The 18,223-nt window shown below is 40.3% G+C and overlaps 2 protein-coding genes across 2 annotated transcripts in view; both read left to right on the top strand.

The window, feature by feature from the left end:
- Positions 1-18,223, top strand: part of MGAM (maltase-glucoamylase) — a gene marked incomplete at both ends in the record, with an annotated part of 169,693 nt that overhangs the window by 141,467 nt on the left and 10,003 nt on the right. The gene's annotated exons all lie outside the window — the stretch shown is intronic.
- LOC308267246 (maltase-glucoamylase-like) overlaps positions 1-18,223 on the top strand; it is a gene marked incomplete at both ends in the record, with an annotated part of 28,870 nt that overhangs the window by 10,404 nt on the left and 243 nt on the right. Inside the window, 17 exons of the mRNA XM_080701821.1 lie at positions 30-198; positions 457-553; positions 1,778-1,890; positions 3,836-3,961; positions 5,102-5,230; positions 5,625-5,735; positions 6,024-6,110; positions 8,989-9,123; positions 9,650-9,737; positions 10,981-11,119; positions 12,232-12,365; positions 12,479-12,513; positions 12,607-12,723; positions 13,124-13,272; positions 14,228-14,312; positions 15,002-15,058; positions 17,219-17,343. Of these exons, the coding sequence (XP_080557947.1) occupies positions 30-198; positions 457-553; positions 1,778-1,890; positions 3,836-3,961; positions 5,102-5,230; positions 5,625-5,735; positions 6,024-6,110; positions 8,989-9,123; positions 9,650-9,737; positions 10,981-11,119; positions 12,232-12,365; positions 12,479-12,513; positions 12,607-12,723; positions 13,124-13,272; positions 14,228-14,312; positions 15,002-15,058; positions 17,219-17,343 (1,896 nt within the window). The remainder of the gene's footprint in view (positions 1-29; positions 199-456; positions 554-1,777; positions 1,891-3,835; positions 3,962-5,101; positions 5,231-5,624; positions 5,736-6,023; positions 6,111-8,988; positions 9,124-9,649; positions 9,738-10,980; positions 11,120-12,231; positions 12,366-12,478; positions 12,514-12,606; positions 12,724-13,123; positions 13,273-14,227; positions 14,313-15,001; positions 15,059-17,218; positions 17,344-18,223) is intronic.

The following is an 18,223-nucleotide window of genomic DNA, read 5'->3' on the forward strand; positions in this document are numbered from 1 at the left end:
TAAATGGGCGCTTGTTTGTTGTGTTTCAGTTGGGACTCTCAGCTCCTTGGCTTCACCTTCAACGACATGTTCATCCGCATCTCCACCCGCCTTCCCTCCAAGTACCTCTATGGCTTTGGGGAAACAGAGCACACAGCCTTTCGGAGAGACTTGAACTGGCACACGTGGGGCATGTTTTCCAGGGACCAGCCCCCGGGGGTAAGATTGGGGCACTGGGGACCTGCACCTCTGCCTCTCTCCACCCACTTTCTGGGCATGAAGTAAAAACTCCTTGTTCCCAGACTCCCTTTGGGTTGTCTCATTCTGCTCATAGACAAAAGCCAGTTTGGGGGCTCCTTTGTTGTTTATGTTTGCTTTACAGAGAAAAATAGACTCATCTTAGCAAAGAAATTTTATTGTGTATCTTTCTTAAGTGTGTCTTCTAACCTCTTCTCACTTCTCCCTCATGATCCTCAGTACAAGATGAATTCCTATGGTGTCCACCCCTACTACCTGGGACTAGAGGAGGACGGCAGTGCCCACGGGATTCTGCTGATGAACAGCAATGCCATGGGTAAGGTGGTCCCGCTCTTCTCTTATTTCTGTTTTGTGTAGCAGTCAATCCTGAGAAACTTCAGACTGTGTACAACGTAGCTTTATTTTCTACTTAAAATGATCACACTGAGGGAAGTGTTTCTTATGTTAATTTCGGTTCAGTAACATGTGATAGCAAGATTTAACTCAACCTTGTTTAGCAAAAATCACATAAGAATGATGTAAATTCCAAGTGATCCCCAAATATCTTGGAGGTTTATTGGTGGGAGTCAGCCAAATAATTTGAATCTCTGGTAAAGCCCTTTTTCTTGGTGTAGGAGGGCAATGAAAATTTGAATAGTATGTAGAAGAGTTTTGGAAATGAGGGGGTTGGGATAAAATAATTATATAAAAATCTCAGGTAACCTCAATGAGGTTCATATCTGAGTTAATATTATTTTATCAATGTTTTTGAGTTTTGACAGTATATAAGTTTATATAATATTGATGTTATCAGGGTGATGTGCACACAGAAACTGAGCATTTTTTGCAACTTTTTTGAATTTTAAACTATCTTTAAACAAAAGTTATAGTGATAATTTTAAAGGATCCAATTGACAAAACATATAATAAAGAATAAAGCATACTAGTGGGAATTTATCGAGGTATGGGACTCTAGCTTTTCACTTAATTTCTTTAACTCTGTGTGGTTATAGTACAGAATATCTAATATTTTGTGTGTTTGTGTTTTGAAATTGAATCCAGGGGTGTTCAGCTAATGAGAAATACCATAGACCCTATTTTATTTTTTATTTTGGAAACAGAGTCTCACTGAGCTATGGAGGGTCTTGCTAAATTGCTTAGGCTGGCTGCAAACCTGTAGTCCACCTGTCTTGGCCTCCCAAGTACTGGGATTACAGGCATGCAACACCATGCCTTGTTTGTTTGTTTGTTTGTTTGTTGGAGATACTGGGGGTGGAATCCAGGGGCTTTCTACCTCCAGGCTTTACTCCAAGACCTATTTTATATTTTATTTGGAAATAGTGTCTCACTAAGTTGCTGAGAGCCTCACTAAGTAGCTGAGGCTGGCTTCGAACCTGTGTCTTAGCCTTCTAAGTGTGGAGATTACAAGCATGCGCCACCACGCCCGGCACCATGCCCAGTTTAAACTAAATACTGTAGAGTAAAAGACAGTGTTTTCATTTAGACATTATTCTTCACTTTGAAGGTTTGCATCTTGGTTGACATTGTCCATTCTCTTCAGATGTGACTTTCCAGCCCACGCCTGCCCTGACATACCGCACCACAGGGGGAATTCTGGACTTCTATGTGTTCTTGGGGCCAACTCCAGAGCTTGTCACTCAGCAGTACACTGAGGTAGAAAAGAATTAATTTGGTTGTCAAGTATTTTTACAGTACATTCTATATTCCCAATCCTACATTCATTAGTATAACTCTCATATGATAATTTCCAGTCTTTCTCAGACAGGTATAATATAAAGAACATAAATATCTTCCAATAATCATTAAATTCCTAGCCTCTCTAATTATTGCATAGCTGGAGAGGTAGTAATGGCATCAGTGGTGGTGGTAAGGCCAGTGATTTAGGGGAAAGTGTTGGTGGGAATAAGAATGGTAGGGCTGATAGTGGCAGTGGCATTGGTGGGAGTGGCTGTGAGTGGTAACTTTGAGGGTAGCACTATTGCTAGTAGTGATGGTAAAGGTAGGAGTGATCATAATACTTGTGATGGTGGGGGTGATGATGTGATAATGGTAGTGCTGGTAGTGTGGATGATGATGGCTGTGAGTGTAGGTATAATGTTAGTGGTGGTGATGGTAGAGACCTTACGGGGACTGGTGATAATAGTGCTGGTTGTTGTGGCAGAAAATACTTACACTGCATGCTACTTTTATATTCCTTACTTTATGACAAAAATTATAAATATTAACTCAATTAGTCCTTTTAAAAATACCATGAGACAGATACTACTATTATGTCCCATTTGTAAGTCAAGAAGCCGAAGCACAAAGTGGTTACATAATTTGTTTTTTCTTTTTATAGTAATGGATATTGAACCCAGGAGCAACCTACCTCTAAGCTATACTCCCAGCGATATTTTGTTTTTTTGTTCTTTATTTTGAATCTGGGTCCCACTAAGTTGGAGAGTTTGGATGTGGACACATGGTCCTCTGTTTCAGCCTCTCAAGGACTGGATTATAGGCCTGACAACATTATTTAAATTTGACCAAGATCACACAAGCAGCAGTGTGGAGCCTAAATGTTTCCCCTGGCATTTTGCCTCTGGGATCTGTCTTATGAACTGATAAGGAACACCAACTCTAGGAATCAGAATAATATGAGATTTTCTAGAATTCCTAGAGCAGGTATATTCTAGCAAGAAGGTTTTAATTTTTTTTATTTTTATGTGGAACATATTGAAAATGACATACATAAGACTGCGCTTGGTGCCCTCTCGACTCCCCCTCTTCTTTTCCCCCTGAGTATCCAGGTGGACCATGCTATATTCATACTTTTACACATATTCAGATGTAGCTCCTCCATTAATCAACCTCAGCCTTCTTCCTCTCCTATCCTTCCATTCTAGCATTGCTGAGGTTTCCCCTACATTATCTGGAGTCCCTCTGGTATTCCTAATACTCCCTAATTTGGGCATATTAGAGAAAACATATGTCCCTTCTCTTTCTGTGCTTGGCTGATCTTCTTACTTAACATATTGTTCTCTAGGTCTTTCCATCTTCTTGTGAATGACCTGATTTTATTCTTTATAGTTGAGTAGCATAAATAAATCAAATAACAACAAATGCTGACGAGGATGTGGGGAAAGAGGGACTCTTTCACACTGTTAGTGGGAGTGCAAACTAGTTCAGGTGCTATGGAGCTCAGTGTGGCGATTCCTTAGAAAACTGGCAATAGATCCACCATATGATCCAGCTCTACCACTCCTGGGTATCTTTCCAACGGGCTTGAAATCAGAGAACTACATTAACATATGCATACTCATGTTCATAGCACCACAATTCGTAATAGTCAAAATATGGAACCAAACTTGATCTCCATCAACAGATGAATGGATTGCAAAATTATGGGAGATACACACAATGGAATTCTACTGAACAATAAAGAAGAGCAAGAAGCTTTTACTAAGGCATCCCAGTGCTTCTTAAACACCTTGGAATCTTTCTGTGTTTGAATTTGTTGATGGTCTAGTTGGGACATTGAAAAAAATATTCTTATTACTTCGTGTACAAGAATAGCATTTCTAGGCCTCTACTATAAAGACTAATATTTTCTATTTTCTAGGTGATTGGTCGGCCTGTGTTGGTCCCTTATTGGGCCCTGGGGTTCCAGCTGTGTCGCTATGGATATGAAAATGACAATGAGATCTCCAACTTGTACGATGACATGGTGGCTGCCCAAATCCCCTATGTATGTCTCAGTTGTGGTATACTGGTTCTGTGACCTCTTAGCTACCCCAGACATTTCTGTGTCTGCATTCACTTGTCATGTTTCTTGTGATGTTCTGCAAAGCCACAAAGTTCTTTCTCATGTGGTACCACCCTGAGCCTCATTCCAGCACAGTGGTCCAGGAGGGAGCTTTCCCCATCTGAGAGAATGGTGGCTGAAGAGAAAGGGCTGGTCCCAGGTCTCTCTGTGATGGCATGCCTCCTTTCACTTCATTTACATGACTTGAAGGCATTCAGTCTGAATGTCCTTGGTTCCATTAGTGTGTAAAAGGTTATTTGGCCTGAAGTTTTGTTAATTCAAAAGATAAGCCTAAATCCAATCAGTATGTGTAGACTTGTCCTCAGTTCCAACAATTTTGATCACTGTAGCTTTTTATTTTACTAGCTTGTAAAAACCACTGTCAGAGAGTAGGGGTCCTGGGATGAGTTTTTATAGGAAATACACATTTCCTTTGGAACAAAGTCCATCTTTCACCCTAAGACAGAAAGGGTCCATAATCAAAACTGATTCCATAAGTCACTTTGACACTTAACTTATTCTACTTTTCTCCTACTTATAATTGTCCCATTAAGGTACACATGCAATATATGATATTAGTAAAACAATGTCATATATGTCTAAGTCCCACCAATATCACATATTCTAAAGTTATTACAAGTTTCTCTTTTGCTTTATTTTGTAATATAATTACCTCCCTATTTGTATTAGGACAGGATAGTAAACTTTTTTCCCCCTTTGTACATAAGTTTATGTACACTGATACCAGGGGCAACTTCTTTGGAGAGGTAATCCGTCACTCCATTTAATTGGCAGTTTAAGAGTTCTTTCTCATCTAGTGTTTTTCTTTATCTTCACAGTAGGCCTTCCAGATAGTCATTAACATTTTATTTTTTTATAATTAGTATTTTTCTATACTATGAGTGAAAATTTTTAAAATTAGATGAATTCCCCAGGATCCATACTAAGTCAATGACAAAGCTGGGACTATAAATAGTCAACAAGAAGCCATTTACATTCACCATCTGTAATGGAGAAAGATTGTCCTTGGGAACATGGGCTTTCACCACCAGTAGCTCTCAGTGTCCTCTTGTCCTATCCTAGGATGTGCAGTACTCAGACATCGACTACATGGAGAGACAACTGGACTTCGTCCTCAGCCCCAAGTTTGCAGGATTCCCAGCTCTGATCAACCGCATGAGGAATGATGGGATGCGGGTCATCCTCATTCTGGTTGGTCCTTATGGGAATGTGTGGGGTCTGTTTGGGAGAATGAATGGGCTTTGGTGGGGAGAATTCTGTGTATTATCTTTACTTCCATGTTACCAGTAGAGAAATAAAAATGCAGTAAAATAAGTGTATTTCCCAGATTCTCAAAAACTCTAGAGTCAGGCAGAAGCTAGGGAGCTCCATCTAAGAAAGTTCTCTTTTCTTCTACTGCTTGATATTTTTTTTCTTAATTTCACAATAAATATTCACTTTCACAAAAAATACACCAGTAAGAAAGAGAAAGTAAACAGGAAGCAAAAAATAATCAACTAGTAGAAGAGGTAAAACTGTGAGAAAACATTTGCTGCTTGACATTCTTGTCTTTGATTTTCCCACCTGACTTGTGCTTTGATTTCAGGACCCGGCCATTTCTGGCAATGAGACCCAGCCCTATCCTGCCTTCACTCGGGGAGTGGAAGACGATGTCTTTATCAAATATCCAAATAGTGAAGACATTGTCTGGGGAAAGGTATGATGGAGGCACGGATCCCCTAATTCTCTATACTCAGAGGGGCCACTGTTAGTGATTGCACATGTTGGTTTTGGGCCCTTTTTATTTGGGTTCTGAGTTCAGTAGTTTTCTTTTTTAGTAAATATTTGTGGATATAGTTGAGGAATTTGTGGAATCCATCTCACTCTATATTCTTACATGATAATCCATTTATTATTTCATCTAGGACCATGATTTATGATCTTAGGATATAGTGTATAAGGGGAATTGCCTAGAGCATTGGTGTTGAACACTTTTTCTCTGCAGGTCTGGCCTGATTACCCAGATGTTGTGGTGAATGACTCTCTAGATTGGGACAGTCAAGTGGAGGTAAAAGGCACTTTTGGGTTTTGGGTAAAGTCAGGGTTGTCAGGAAGGGGTAGTCATACCCAGAGCACTAGATGGGTCCTACCATGGCTGTGGGGAAGACAAGGGAGGAAGTGGAAATGTGTCTTGGGTGTTGTCTGTGCGCATATCACTTTATATACACTGCTGCTTTGTTTCCAGCTAGGCTGTAGGTATTAATATTCTTGAGGTTTATGGATAAGAAATCTTAAATCACTTGTCTGTTGTTTTTGGTGACACAAAGATCTTTTCAAAGCCAAGGCTGTTAGATTCCAAAGAACATTGATTTTCTATTATATGAAACCTATCTTTTCTTAGAATTAGTGTTCTCCCTCTTCCTTCTCCTTCCTGTCGTTGTCGTCGTCGTCGTTGTCCTCCTCCTCCTCCTCCTCCTTCTTCTTCCTCTTCCTCTTCCTCTTTCCTTGAATATCCCTTTAAAATAGTGTCTCCAGCAATTATCTTTGGTGATTAGGTCTTTTCTCTTTATAACTTTTTAGTTTTTTCTGAACAGCTCTATCATCACACAACTCCTTCCACTTACTCTCATCCTGCTTTCTGTCTTTCAATTTCCCTTCTTATATTTGAACTGATGGCAGCATGTTCGATTTGCTATCAACTGTTATATATGGCCTCTGGGCAGGACTTTCAGTGTGGGGTGGAACTCATCTTGAGAGAGTGAATCTTGTCTTACCTTTCTTAGGTCTTCTACAACTATGATTTTTCTTTCTGGACAGGAATTGTAGTAGAGGAACTGGGAAGTCAGAGAAAAGGCCTATTTCCCAGCACATCTGTCAAGGGTAGAAGGGACAATGAAGCTGTGTGGTCATCAAGATAGCATAAGTTGCAGTGTCTATAAATTCTGTATGGTGAAAGATTAATCAGAAAAATATTGGTATTGTGAGGACAAAGCACAACACTTGTAAATTCAGGCTTTATCCACTCAGGATCCCAGGGATAAGACCACTCTGGGGAGCTCTTACTATCTATTTCAGGGTTCTTGCTAGCAGGCAGAGGTATTGGAGAAAGACTCTAGTAACCAGGAATGGCAGGAGTTAGGCCAAAGATTAAGCCTTATTCAGACAATTTAGTTTTCAAGGCAAGAGATAAATCCTAGAGGCAAATATAGATGCAACTAACATAGTCTGGGGAACGAGGACTCAGGTCTAGGATCCTTCCACATAGTAAGAATAGAATCAGGGACTAATCCACTTACCATCTTTATATTTTGGCAGTAGATGAAGTAGAAGAAATAAAAGTTGCCTGTGTAGGTTTTGAAGATTGGTAGGAATAATTCAGACTCATTACAGGGCTGATTTTTCTTTTATCTTTCTTTTTTCTTTTTCTTTTTGTACAATTATCTATTTATCATCTGTATAATCTATTTTATAAGGAATAAAGGAAGAGAACCTAGCTACCTGTTCTCATCATTGCTTTTCACAGTGGGTCACTTGAATTTTTTTGGTCCATATAGCCCAAGTAGATATAGGAATTTTTCAGTCTAGAGACAATTAGGATATCAGGCTCTCTGTCCTTTTAAAAATATTTGTATTGTTTTATTATATTCTCACATCAGATTGTAGTTTAAAATGATAGGGACATACATGTGCACAGCACTTGGTGAGCTTTCCCCCAGCTTCCTCCCCGCCCTCTCCTCTTCCTTATACATTATATTTAAATTGGCATTGGTAATTTTATATATGTACATAATTTCAGTGGCAGTGTCAACTTCATTGGTTCTCCCTCCCCCATGCCAATACCAACCTTCCCTGAACCATTTTCATGGCTCCACTGGAGTTTCTTCTTCATATCTAAAATCCCTCTTGTATCTCAGTTACTCTCTAGATTCTGCATATAACAGAAAACATATAACCCTTCATCTTCTTTGACTGGCTAACCTCACTTAAAATAATATTCTCCAGGTCCACCCATTTTCCTGTAAATGACAGAAGGGCTGTGTCTTCAACTAAAGGGTTGGCTAGTATCTTATTTATTATTATTATTATTATTATTATTATTATTATTATTAGTAGTAGTAGTAGTAGTGGTACTGGGGGTGGAACCCAGAGGCTTTCTACCTCCGGGCTATACTCCCAGACCTTTTTTATATTTTATTTGGAAACAGGGTCTCACTAAATTGATAAGAGCCTCATTAAGTATCTGAGGCTGGCTTTGAACCTGTGTGATCCTCCTGTCTCAGCCTCCCAAGCGCAGGATTACAAGCGTGCACCACCACGCCCGGTGGCTAATATCTTATGAGATCTACAGTTCATCAGCCATTAGGGACAGTATTGGACCTAATCTGTAAGTCATTTGGAAGTCTGTGTTGTTAAAGTTTTGGGTATCACCATGGGTTCTTTTCCCCAACCAGTATAGAAATAAAATCTGGGAAACATTCAGCAGCAGAATTTTTAATACAGAGGCAGAAAAAAAAAATATAAGGGACAACAGCATCACACTTCTAAGGAGAACACAATGAAGACACAAGTGCTCCCCCACCAATCTCTGATCTTAATTAGGTTCTTTTGCCCCAGTTGTTATGCCAATAGGTCTTGGCTCACTCTTTATCTTTGTTCCACCCATTGAATGCAGGGGCTGACGTGCCTGCTTTGTGTGCCTCCTTTATAACTATGTCAGGGATGCATGATATTCCTTTAACACATCTTTTAGTAATTTATTCTCACAAGAATGGCCAGTCTGGTCAGTAACTTCCTGTAATTTTTTCGGTCTGAGCATCTTATCTCTCTTGATTATATTGTGTAGGCTTTGTACAGATCATCACCATTTACTGATGTAACACAAATCTTTAAATATATGATGTTCGTAGACTATTTTGTTTGCTACTTAATATATTCATTCGGGACAATTGAACACTACTTTATTTTTATAGCAATATCGAGCTTTTGTGGCCTTCCCTGACTTTTTCCGTACTTCGACTGCCACATGGTGGAAGAGGGAGTTTGAAGAACTATACAACAATCCACAGAATCCAGAGAAGAGCTTGAAGTTTGACGGCATGTGGATTGTAAGTGTGTGTGCATTTGTTTCTGTGGATGTGGATAGGTGTGTGTGTGTGTGTGTGTGTGTGTGTGTGTGTGTGTGTGTGTATTTATGTTTGTGTGTGTGTGCATGCAGCTTTGTGTGTCTTAGCATATGAATTACTGACCTTTAGTGAAGAGGATAATAATAATTCAAGAAAGACACAAATGTACCTGACTACACTTCCTCCAATCAGAAATGGAACAGCCCTGATATCCCTCATCTCTTCTATGTGGCCTGAAGTTCTTGCTATCAAACCACTGGGGTGTTTGGAATTCCTTGCAACTTTGCTGTCCCTGAGGCAGAATTTTTTTAACCCTCTCACCAATTAACCTCTGTATGGATTAATTGACCTTCCTATCAGTTCTCACAAGAATTTGATGAGTCTCCCAAGGCAAATATCTACTGGGATTATGAGATGTCAAATTATTTTTCCACTTCTTTCTTGTCTCTGAATTGAATGGATGTAATTATTGTTAAAAGCAAGCTATATCTGTATTTGACATTTCTAGGATATGAATGAACCATCGAGCTTCGTGAATGGGGCTGCTCCTTCTGGCTGCAGGGATGCTGCTCTGAACCGCCCTCCCTACATGCCACGTAAGGACCTTTGGCTTTCTGCACCTGCAGAACCATGGCTGTAGGGAATATACAGTTTCAAGACCCCAGCAATCAGAGGTTTACACTGAGTATTTCAGGACACAGCCTCACTGAGGTGCTGTGATTTGTTGGAAACCAAACACCAAAGTACTTCAACACTTCAAGCACATCCAACTTGATGACCGCAAGTTACCAGACTCTCTGGGCAAATTTCTCAAGTTGATCTAGAAGCACTTTGTGTTAGTCAGCTTTCTATTGCTGTCACAAATTACGTGAAATAAACAGCTTATAGGGATGAAAGGTTTATTTTTAGCTCAGGGGTTCAAATATTAATCCAGTATCAGTTGGCTCTATTATTGCTGGGCCTGTGCTGAGAGAAAAATTCATGGTAGTGGAAGTATTTGGTAGAGACTTCCACCCTCATGGTAGCTGGAAAGTAGAGCAGAAAAAGAGGTCAGGGACAAATAGCTGGCAAAGGGCATGCCACAGTGACTTACTTCCTCCAAGTTGGCTCCACCTCTCAGATAGTCCATTGCCGACATCCCAGTAACCCGTTTAGCTCAGAATCGATGCATTGATGAGCTCATGTTGCTTATGACTAATTCACTTCCCAAGGCCCTACTCTGAACAATCTTTATTATGGACAAAACTTTCAATACATCAGCCCTTGGGGGACATTTAATCCAAAATAGAACAGCTCTTAAGATTCCAATACCTGAATTTCTTAGTTTTCAGACTTACATTAATTTACTCACAGAAATTTCTTTTGCTTCCAGTTGGTGAAAAGTAGCTTCCTTTCATCATGGATCTAATGGAATTTGGAGTTGAGCTTGAATTTATAGCTTGGTTTCAGAAATAGTGCTTTGTATGGGTTATATAACCTTCCACAGATTGATGTTTGCAAATCTTAGTGTTCTAAATTGCATAAGATAATCTATATTCTTAGAATGATTAGAATTATATAAACTAATTTACACACTTAAGCCCAGTTAAGCAACTGTTGGATAATTCTGTGTTCTTCCACACACTGTGACTTTCTTTGGTGAACTTGATGTTAAAAATACCTGCATCCATTACATTTAAGAGAAGAGCAAGTACCGTGTCATTATCCTGGAGATGGGAGGATTCATGCTGAGATAAACTTGGTCTTAAAATGAAGAGTGTCCTTCATTCAAGTTAGTCCAGGGACTAAAAGCATCAGGCAGGGATGATTTTCACATTACTAAATCTTTCTTCTCCTCAGATTTGGAATCCAGGGACCGGGGCCTGAGCAGCAAGACCCTGTGCATGGAGGGCGAGCACATCTTGCCAGACGGCTCCCGCGTGAGGCACTATGATGTGCACAGCCTGTACGGCTGGTCCCAGACCAGACCCACCTACGAGTGAGTCTTTGTCTGTGTTCTCCACTTGGCACAAGCTGTGGGGGGATGGAGCGTCCTAGTTTTTTTTTCCCTTTTCTTTATTTCCCCAACTAAGGGTTAAGAAACATTTAATTTCAATCACATAGTGATTCTTATTTATTAAATATAACTCCCTAATATACATGATGTACATTCACAAACATATCAATGTCAATCACTAAGCCAAACATGAGAAGGAGGGAGGGGAGGGGAATGGGGTGGGAATTGGGGAAGGGCTAAAGTGATTTGTGCATGTGTGCCTCTAACATCTTGTATTCCAATAAGATGTATGACTACAATACACCAATAAAAAAAAAACAAAAAAGCCCAAACCAAACAAAATCATAAATTCTTTGATCATAGAACCAAGCCCTGTGATTATAATTGGAGTAATGATTTCATCATTGAGAAAATTATAATTATGTTGAGGGTACTAACAAGGGGACTTCAGGAATTATATACAATGCAACTAGTGCTATAACAGCATTAGTTTTAAGAGACAAACAAAAACAAAAAAACAAAAAAACAAAAACAAAAACAAAAAAAAAACAGAGGGATGGACACCTGCCTCTTTTATATCAAAATAAATAATTCCTATTGGGATATTTTCACATATTTTATACAGTATATTGGTTATCCTAGTCCCACTTTTGGAACTTAATGAATGATACAAATTATCCTGAGTTAAACCTTGTAATGGAATTGTCCCTGTTGTTCCTATTCAAATAGAGAAAATTAGGTGCTTGGTAAATTAATAGCAAGATTCAGTGATTTCTTGCCATTATAGGACAACCAGTGAGTTTTCAATGTAGTGAAATTCTCTGAAAAACATAATTTAAAGACACCACTGCTATTATTTTTTCTGTCAGTCAGCAGAGCATCTCTGTTGTGTGGGTTTCAGTGCCCCTTGCCATCATTCAGTAAACATTTTGCCATCATGCCCTAGGCTGAAGAAGCTCTATGGCTTTTCACCCCCTGCCCTGCCCTACTCATGTAGCAGATATTTTCTCACCATAGCCCATCTCAAGAGCTCTTGAAGGGGAAGCCTTTCTCCCCTGCCCTGTCCTCCATTCACCTGTGTGTCCCCTCCTCAGAGCCGTGCAGGAGGTGACAGGAGAGCGAGGGGTGGTCATCACGCGCTCCACCTTCCCCTCTTCTGGCCGCTGGGCAGGACACTGGCTGGGAGACAACACGGCCGCCTGGGACCAGCTGAAGAAATCCATCATTGGTGTGTGGGCTTGTTCCTGGGCCTGTGCTGGCAGGGAGGGAGTCGGCTCCCTGGGAAGGAGGGAGGAGGAGGCAGGGCGAGGCCTCTCCTGACCAGTGTGGTTCACATTGCAGGCATGATGGAGTTCAGCCTCTTCGGCATATCCTACGTAAGTGTCCTTTGGATCCCTCCTAAGCACCAGGAAGAAGGTGAAGTCTTTCAGAAGTTACTCACAGGATCATTTTATTTTCTCTCATTTCAGACGGGAGCAGACATCTGTGGGTTCTTCCTGGATGCTGAATATGAGATGTGTGCTCGCTGGATGCAACTGGGAGCCTTCTACCCCTTTTCTAGGAACCACAACACCATCGGAACCAAGGTAGAAACTGTGCTCCACTTCATGTGTTCTGTGTTAGTTGAAAGGCAGCCTCCATTTTGAGCTCCAGTCCATGTTATCTGTATATCTGGGGACATCTTCAGAACCACTAAATCATCTTCTTAATGAATCATATTTCCTAGAATGATTTAGATAATTGTTTTTGTTTAGGAAGCCTTTGTTTAGAAAGCCTTTCTGCAGACTTATTTCAGGAAGAATGTTTCATGAGAAAATTTTGGATTTCCTGTGACAGTTTCAGAAACCTTTGTCCATCAATTAAGAATATACTTGAAGTATTATCCATAATTATTACTTTCATTGTGTGTTCTCCATATGGAATAAACTTTGATTTCCTTATTTCTGCTAGAGTGGGTTCTGAAAAATCCATGTTTTTATCCTTTAGAGACAAGATCCTGTGTCCTGGGATGCTGCCTTTGTGAATATTTCCAAAAGTGTGATAGAGACCAGATACACCCTGCTGCCATATCTCTACACGCTAATGTACAAGGCCCATGCAGAGGGCGTCACCGTGGTGAGGCCTCTCCTCCATGAGTGAGTGTCCAGCTGGGATGCCGTTGGCTGCTGGGTAGTTCATTTTATCCACAGGGTGGCTGTTGATGCAAACAACTCTTCTAAAGAAAGGCATGATATCTCTGTGTCATGGTCTGTGCTCTCTATGCAGGGACCATACTTTATTACATCTGTTAGAACAGTGTTATAAGCTTCATTAATTGTTGATGAAATGTCAGTTATTGAATGAAATATTTTTCAAATGAAACAATATATAATAATTTCTTTCTAATTTGGCCATACAAAGACCTCCCTATTTAATACTAATTTGATTATGAGGTCCAGGCTAAAAAGGGCCAACTCATGAAGGAAGACATTCCACAAGGATTTACTGGGGAAGAGGGCCATTCTTAGGTTGAAAATATTCCATAGTCATGGCGGACATACCTGTAATCCCACTACTTGGGAGGCTGAGATAGGAGGATCTTAAGTTTGAGGTTAACCTCAGCAACTGAACAAGACCTGTCTCAAAATAAAAAATACAAGAGGGTTGGTGGTATTGCTCAGAAGTAGAACTGGGTTTGGTCCTCAATATAGCACATGCATGCACAGGTACACACAGGAAGAAATAAAGAAAGAGGAAGGAATAAAGAAGAAAATGTGCCATGGTTTAAAAAATGTGGAGATTCATTTCTTCCTCCCTCCCTCCCTTCCTTCTTTTCTCTCTTTCTTTCTTTCTTTCTTTCTTTCTTTCTTTCTTTCTTTCTTTCTTTCTTTCTTCCTTTCTTCCTTTCTTAGAAAAAATATGTAAACCATTTCTGGAAGTTTAGGAACATGACCTATAGCATGTGGGGGTCTGAACTTCTTGATTGTGCTGAGAAAGCCTAAGAAGGGCATAAGATGAAGATGGATTTCTGACTTGTGTCTGAAGCTGAGGGGTCTTCAGGGCCTTGGCCTATTGGGGTTCTCATTGTCGTATCTTCCTCTTCCTTCCCAGGTTTGTTTCAGACCAGGTGACCTGGGAGATTGATGAGCAGTTCCTTCTGGGTCCAGCCTTCTTGGTCAGCCCTGTCCTTCAGCCTGTGAGTATGGTGGCCTCTGGAGGGTAGAGGGTCCCAACTCTGAGGTGGGGAATAGGGCAAGTGGAAGAAGCTTGCTGCATGAGATACATTTCTCAATAACTTTTCTCTATTATCTAAAATAAGGAGTCTGGGGACAGGTTGGGGGGGCCAGGTCTTAGTGTAAAGCATTCTTTACAATCCTCTGTCACCATTTAAAAAATAGCATTTCAGGTCACTTGTTTGTAGCATTTTGTGCCATCCTTTTGCTGCTGGCTGAACCTTCTCTTCTGTCTGAAAGAGGTCATCCATGCAACAAAAAAGCCACTTCTTTACTAACCATGATGTGAATGTTTAGGCTTCTGATTAAAATGGCAAATAATTGCACCCTCCTCAAATCCTACTGTACCTCCCAAATAATCTTCTGTCCCATGTCCAGTCCCCAGTTTTGTCTTTAGAGAGGGGTGGGGTCCCTGTAGAAGCCAATGATAGTTTTGTCCTTGAGGTCCTGACTCCCAAATGGCTTTATGGAACCCTCTTGTTTGAGAAGGGGGAAGAAAAGGAAGAATTCCCCAGCATTACTGGTGGCTAGAGAGATAAGCAAGTGGGTCCAAGGCCATTTTTATTGAGTTCTCCCTTTCCTATGCAAATTGTTTACTCTGTCATGGATCACAGTGCTCAGAGAATCACACCATGTTTTTGTTTAATTTTAGAATGCCAGAAATGTTACTGCGTATTTCCCTAGAGCCCGCTGGTTTGATTACTACACGGTAAGATTTTCTGAAGGCTTGTACAACCTGGACAATGGTAGTGCACACAATGTTTAGATATGACAGACCTCAAACCTAATGTTGGCTATGGAATCCTCCTCTTGTGTGGTCCTGACAAGTCACTTTAAGCCTTATAGTCTCAGTTTTCTTACATCTCAATTGGATATGACCACTCTGTCATGGAAGTGTTGTCAAATGACACACAGTGGCTCATTCAGTGCCTGGCTTGTCCTGGTACGCTTGCCAAGTGAGTGTCTATGTTTTCTCTTACCATCAACATTCACTATGGTGAGACACCAGTAAGCTTGTGTGTGTGTGGGGGGGGTACTATCTCTACCTCTGAGCTACATTCTCAGTCCCTTTTAATTTGTTTTATTTTTAAACAGTGTCTCACTAGGTTGTTGAGAGTCTCACTAAATTGCTGAGGCTGGCCTCAAACCTATGATCCTCCTATCTTAACCTCCCAAATATTGCAATTATAGGCATGTACCACCATGCCTGGCACCAGTATACTCTTGAGATTGTACAATTGTTCATATCCTTTTCTGTCTTACATTTCTGAGTATAAAAGTCTTTTCCGATGTCTTTTATTAAATGCCTGCTTATATAGCATAGATGAGCAAAGAAGAGTTGCTCAATGTAGTCATGTAATGTGACAGTGTGTAAAATGTACACAGATGTGTGGGGCCTGACACTTGAAAGTGTAAGCAGCACATGTAAATTTACAACTAATGAGCCCACAGACAGTCTCTTTTGTGTAAGTTCTGGGCTAGTGTGAGCCCCCCAAAAAGGTTGGAGAGCTGGGTGTTTAGAATTAGCTTCTGGGCGTTCTCTTCAGGAACACAGATAAGTTCAAGTTGGCTCTTTGTAGAAGAATCAGAAGGGGATGACTTCCTGGGGAGAACGAGGAGGAAGATTATGAACACAGGAAGAAGATAAGAAGCAGAGCATAGGAGGCCCCTGTGACGTGGGGGGACTGTAGCGGGGCTAGATGACAACTGGGTGAGGCAGTGGAAATGGAGTCCTCCTCTTCTCTGCCTGTGAAGCACTGGTTCCTTCTGTCTCCACTTCTTGGGGAAAGCCAAAAGCTGATGGAGCAACACATTCAGCAATAAAGAACATTTTGATGTTTACTTAAACGCCACATGGCCAGACTTAATGAAGCAATATCTTCTTAATAAAAGCTCACATGTCATCGGTGCCCACTTGTTCCTACAGATATTGCTAAGCAAAGGCCATCGAAGAAATCATGCTGCTATCTACTTTAGAAAATAAAGTTTTATTGCAACACACCCATACAAATTTGTTTACTAGTTATCAGTAACAACTGTTACTTGCCATTAAAGTAATAGTTCTCAAATGGGTATATTTTGCCTGCCAAGGGACATTTGCAATGTGTGGAGACGATTTTTGGCAGTTAAAATGGATTGAGAAGGAAGGAGTTCTACAAGGTAGACAATGAAGATGCTGCTAAACAGCAAAAACCACAAGAAAACCTTTAAAACAAATAATTATTTGGTCTCAAATATTAGAAGTACCAACAGTGAGAAGCCCTGCTTCAGTTGAGAAAGTGTGGAAAGGTTGTTCCTTAGGATTTGAGGTGTTTGGCTCAGGTGAGAGAAAACCTTTACTCATGGGGCAAGATAAAGATGTCAAGGATAAAGGCAGATGTATTTTATTGAAAATAATGGCATGGAAAGCCAGTCAGTTACCTTTTATCTTTTCTGTGAGGTTGGGGGTGGGTGGGAATGGGGCACTGAGGGGAGATAGAGACTCTTGGTGAAAAAGAAGGTCTGGACATGTCTTTATGGGAAGTAAATCAGAAAACACCAAGGAGTGGGAGAAGAGCTTGTGCAGCTTCCTCTACCAGTGCTCTGTGACATAGTAACAGGCTGAGAGTGAGGGTGGGCTGTGGTCCCTGCCAGAACCTCAGGTTGTACATCCTATAGAAACTCCCCACAGGCAAGAGACTTTCACAAAGCATAGTAGTAAACAAAGCAAGATGCACATAGCAGCTGGGGATCCAGAGTGTGCAATGACAGGTGTGTGCTGAATGGGGCCAGACAGGTGGCAAGTCCAGAGAGGCAGGTGAGACGTCTTCCAAGCATGCTTCAGGAGGTGTGTCCCCTCCCTCATCTCCTTTTTTCCTTCTGCCCACAGGGTGTGGATATCAATGCAAGAGGGCAGTGGAGAGAGTTGCCGGCCCCTCTTGAGCACATAAATCTTCATGTCCGTGGGGGCCACATCCTGCCCTGGCAGGAGCCAGCTTTGAACACACAATTAAGGTAAATGTTATATTTTCCTCTCTACTTATTTAGCTCACTTTTGTCTAATGAAAGCCTCAAGCATCATTCTCAAGGCAAAAGTCAATTTTACTAAGCACTTTTTTGTTTGCATTTTAGCTTTTAATACGCTACATTCTTTGAAAAATTATTATGAGCTTTATTGGATTTAAGTGAGTGAGATTATATAAGTCTTAGAATTGATATTTGAAAAAGAAATCTTAATAGTGGTAATCATTATTCATGAAAGTCTCATGATTCATGAAACTTTTACTTGACTTTAACTTTTTCCTAAGAAAATCATTGCTGAAAAATTATATAAGACATATTACAACTGATACCTGAGGCTGGTATTTTTCAGATGAAAGATGTAAGATTTTTGACCTAGGTCTTTATAATAACTAGTAAAACTAATATCAAGTTAGTGTTTGCTCTGTGGCTAGAGCTGTACTAATATGGGGAATTCCATTTGGAATTTTTCCATCTTTTCCTTTTGTTTCTTTTTACATGTGAAGTTCTTTTATTTAGAGGAGCTCAAATTCTTTGCATAATTAATTTTATCTTTGTAAGAAGGATCAAACAAACATGAATTTCTCACTTGTTCCTATCAGTCAATTTTTAAAGAAATCTTCACCAATTAAATCTATTAATAATTTATAACCATTTTTCTTCAGACTCATTCATATATTCAACAAATATTTGTTGAGTGCTCAAATACCAATAGCACATGTGTTAGTGTTAGGCACTGTTTGAAGCAGTTAGGACATATTCATAGCAAGGAATAAATAAACCACAGCCCGCTGGAGATAATATAATTTCATACAGATTAGAATCTAGTGCATGTAGATGTGGGACACAGAGAAAGCCTGACAACAAGCAATTA

The sequence above is a fragment of the Muscardinus avellanarius genome (assembly GCF_963383645.1).
Source record: "Muscardinus avellanarius genome assembly, chromosome: 9".
NCBI lineage: Eukaryota > Metazoa > Chordata > Mammalia > Rodentia > Gliridae > Muscardinus > Muscardinus avellanarius.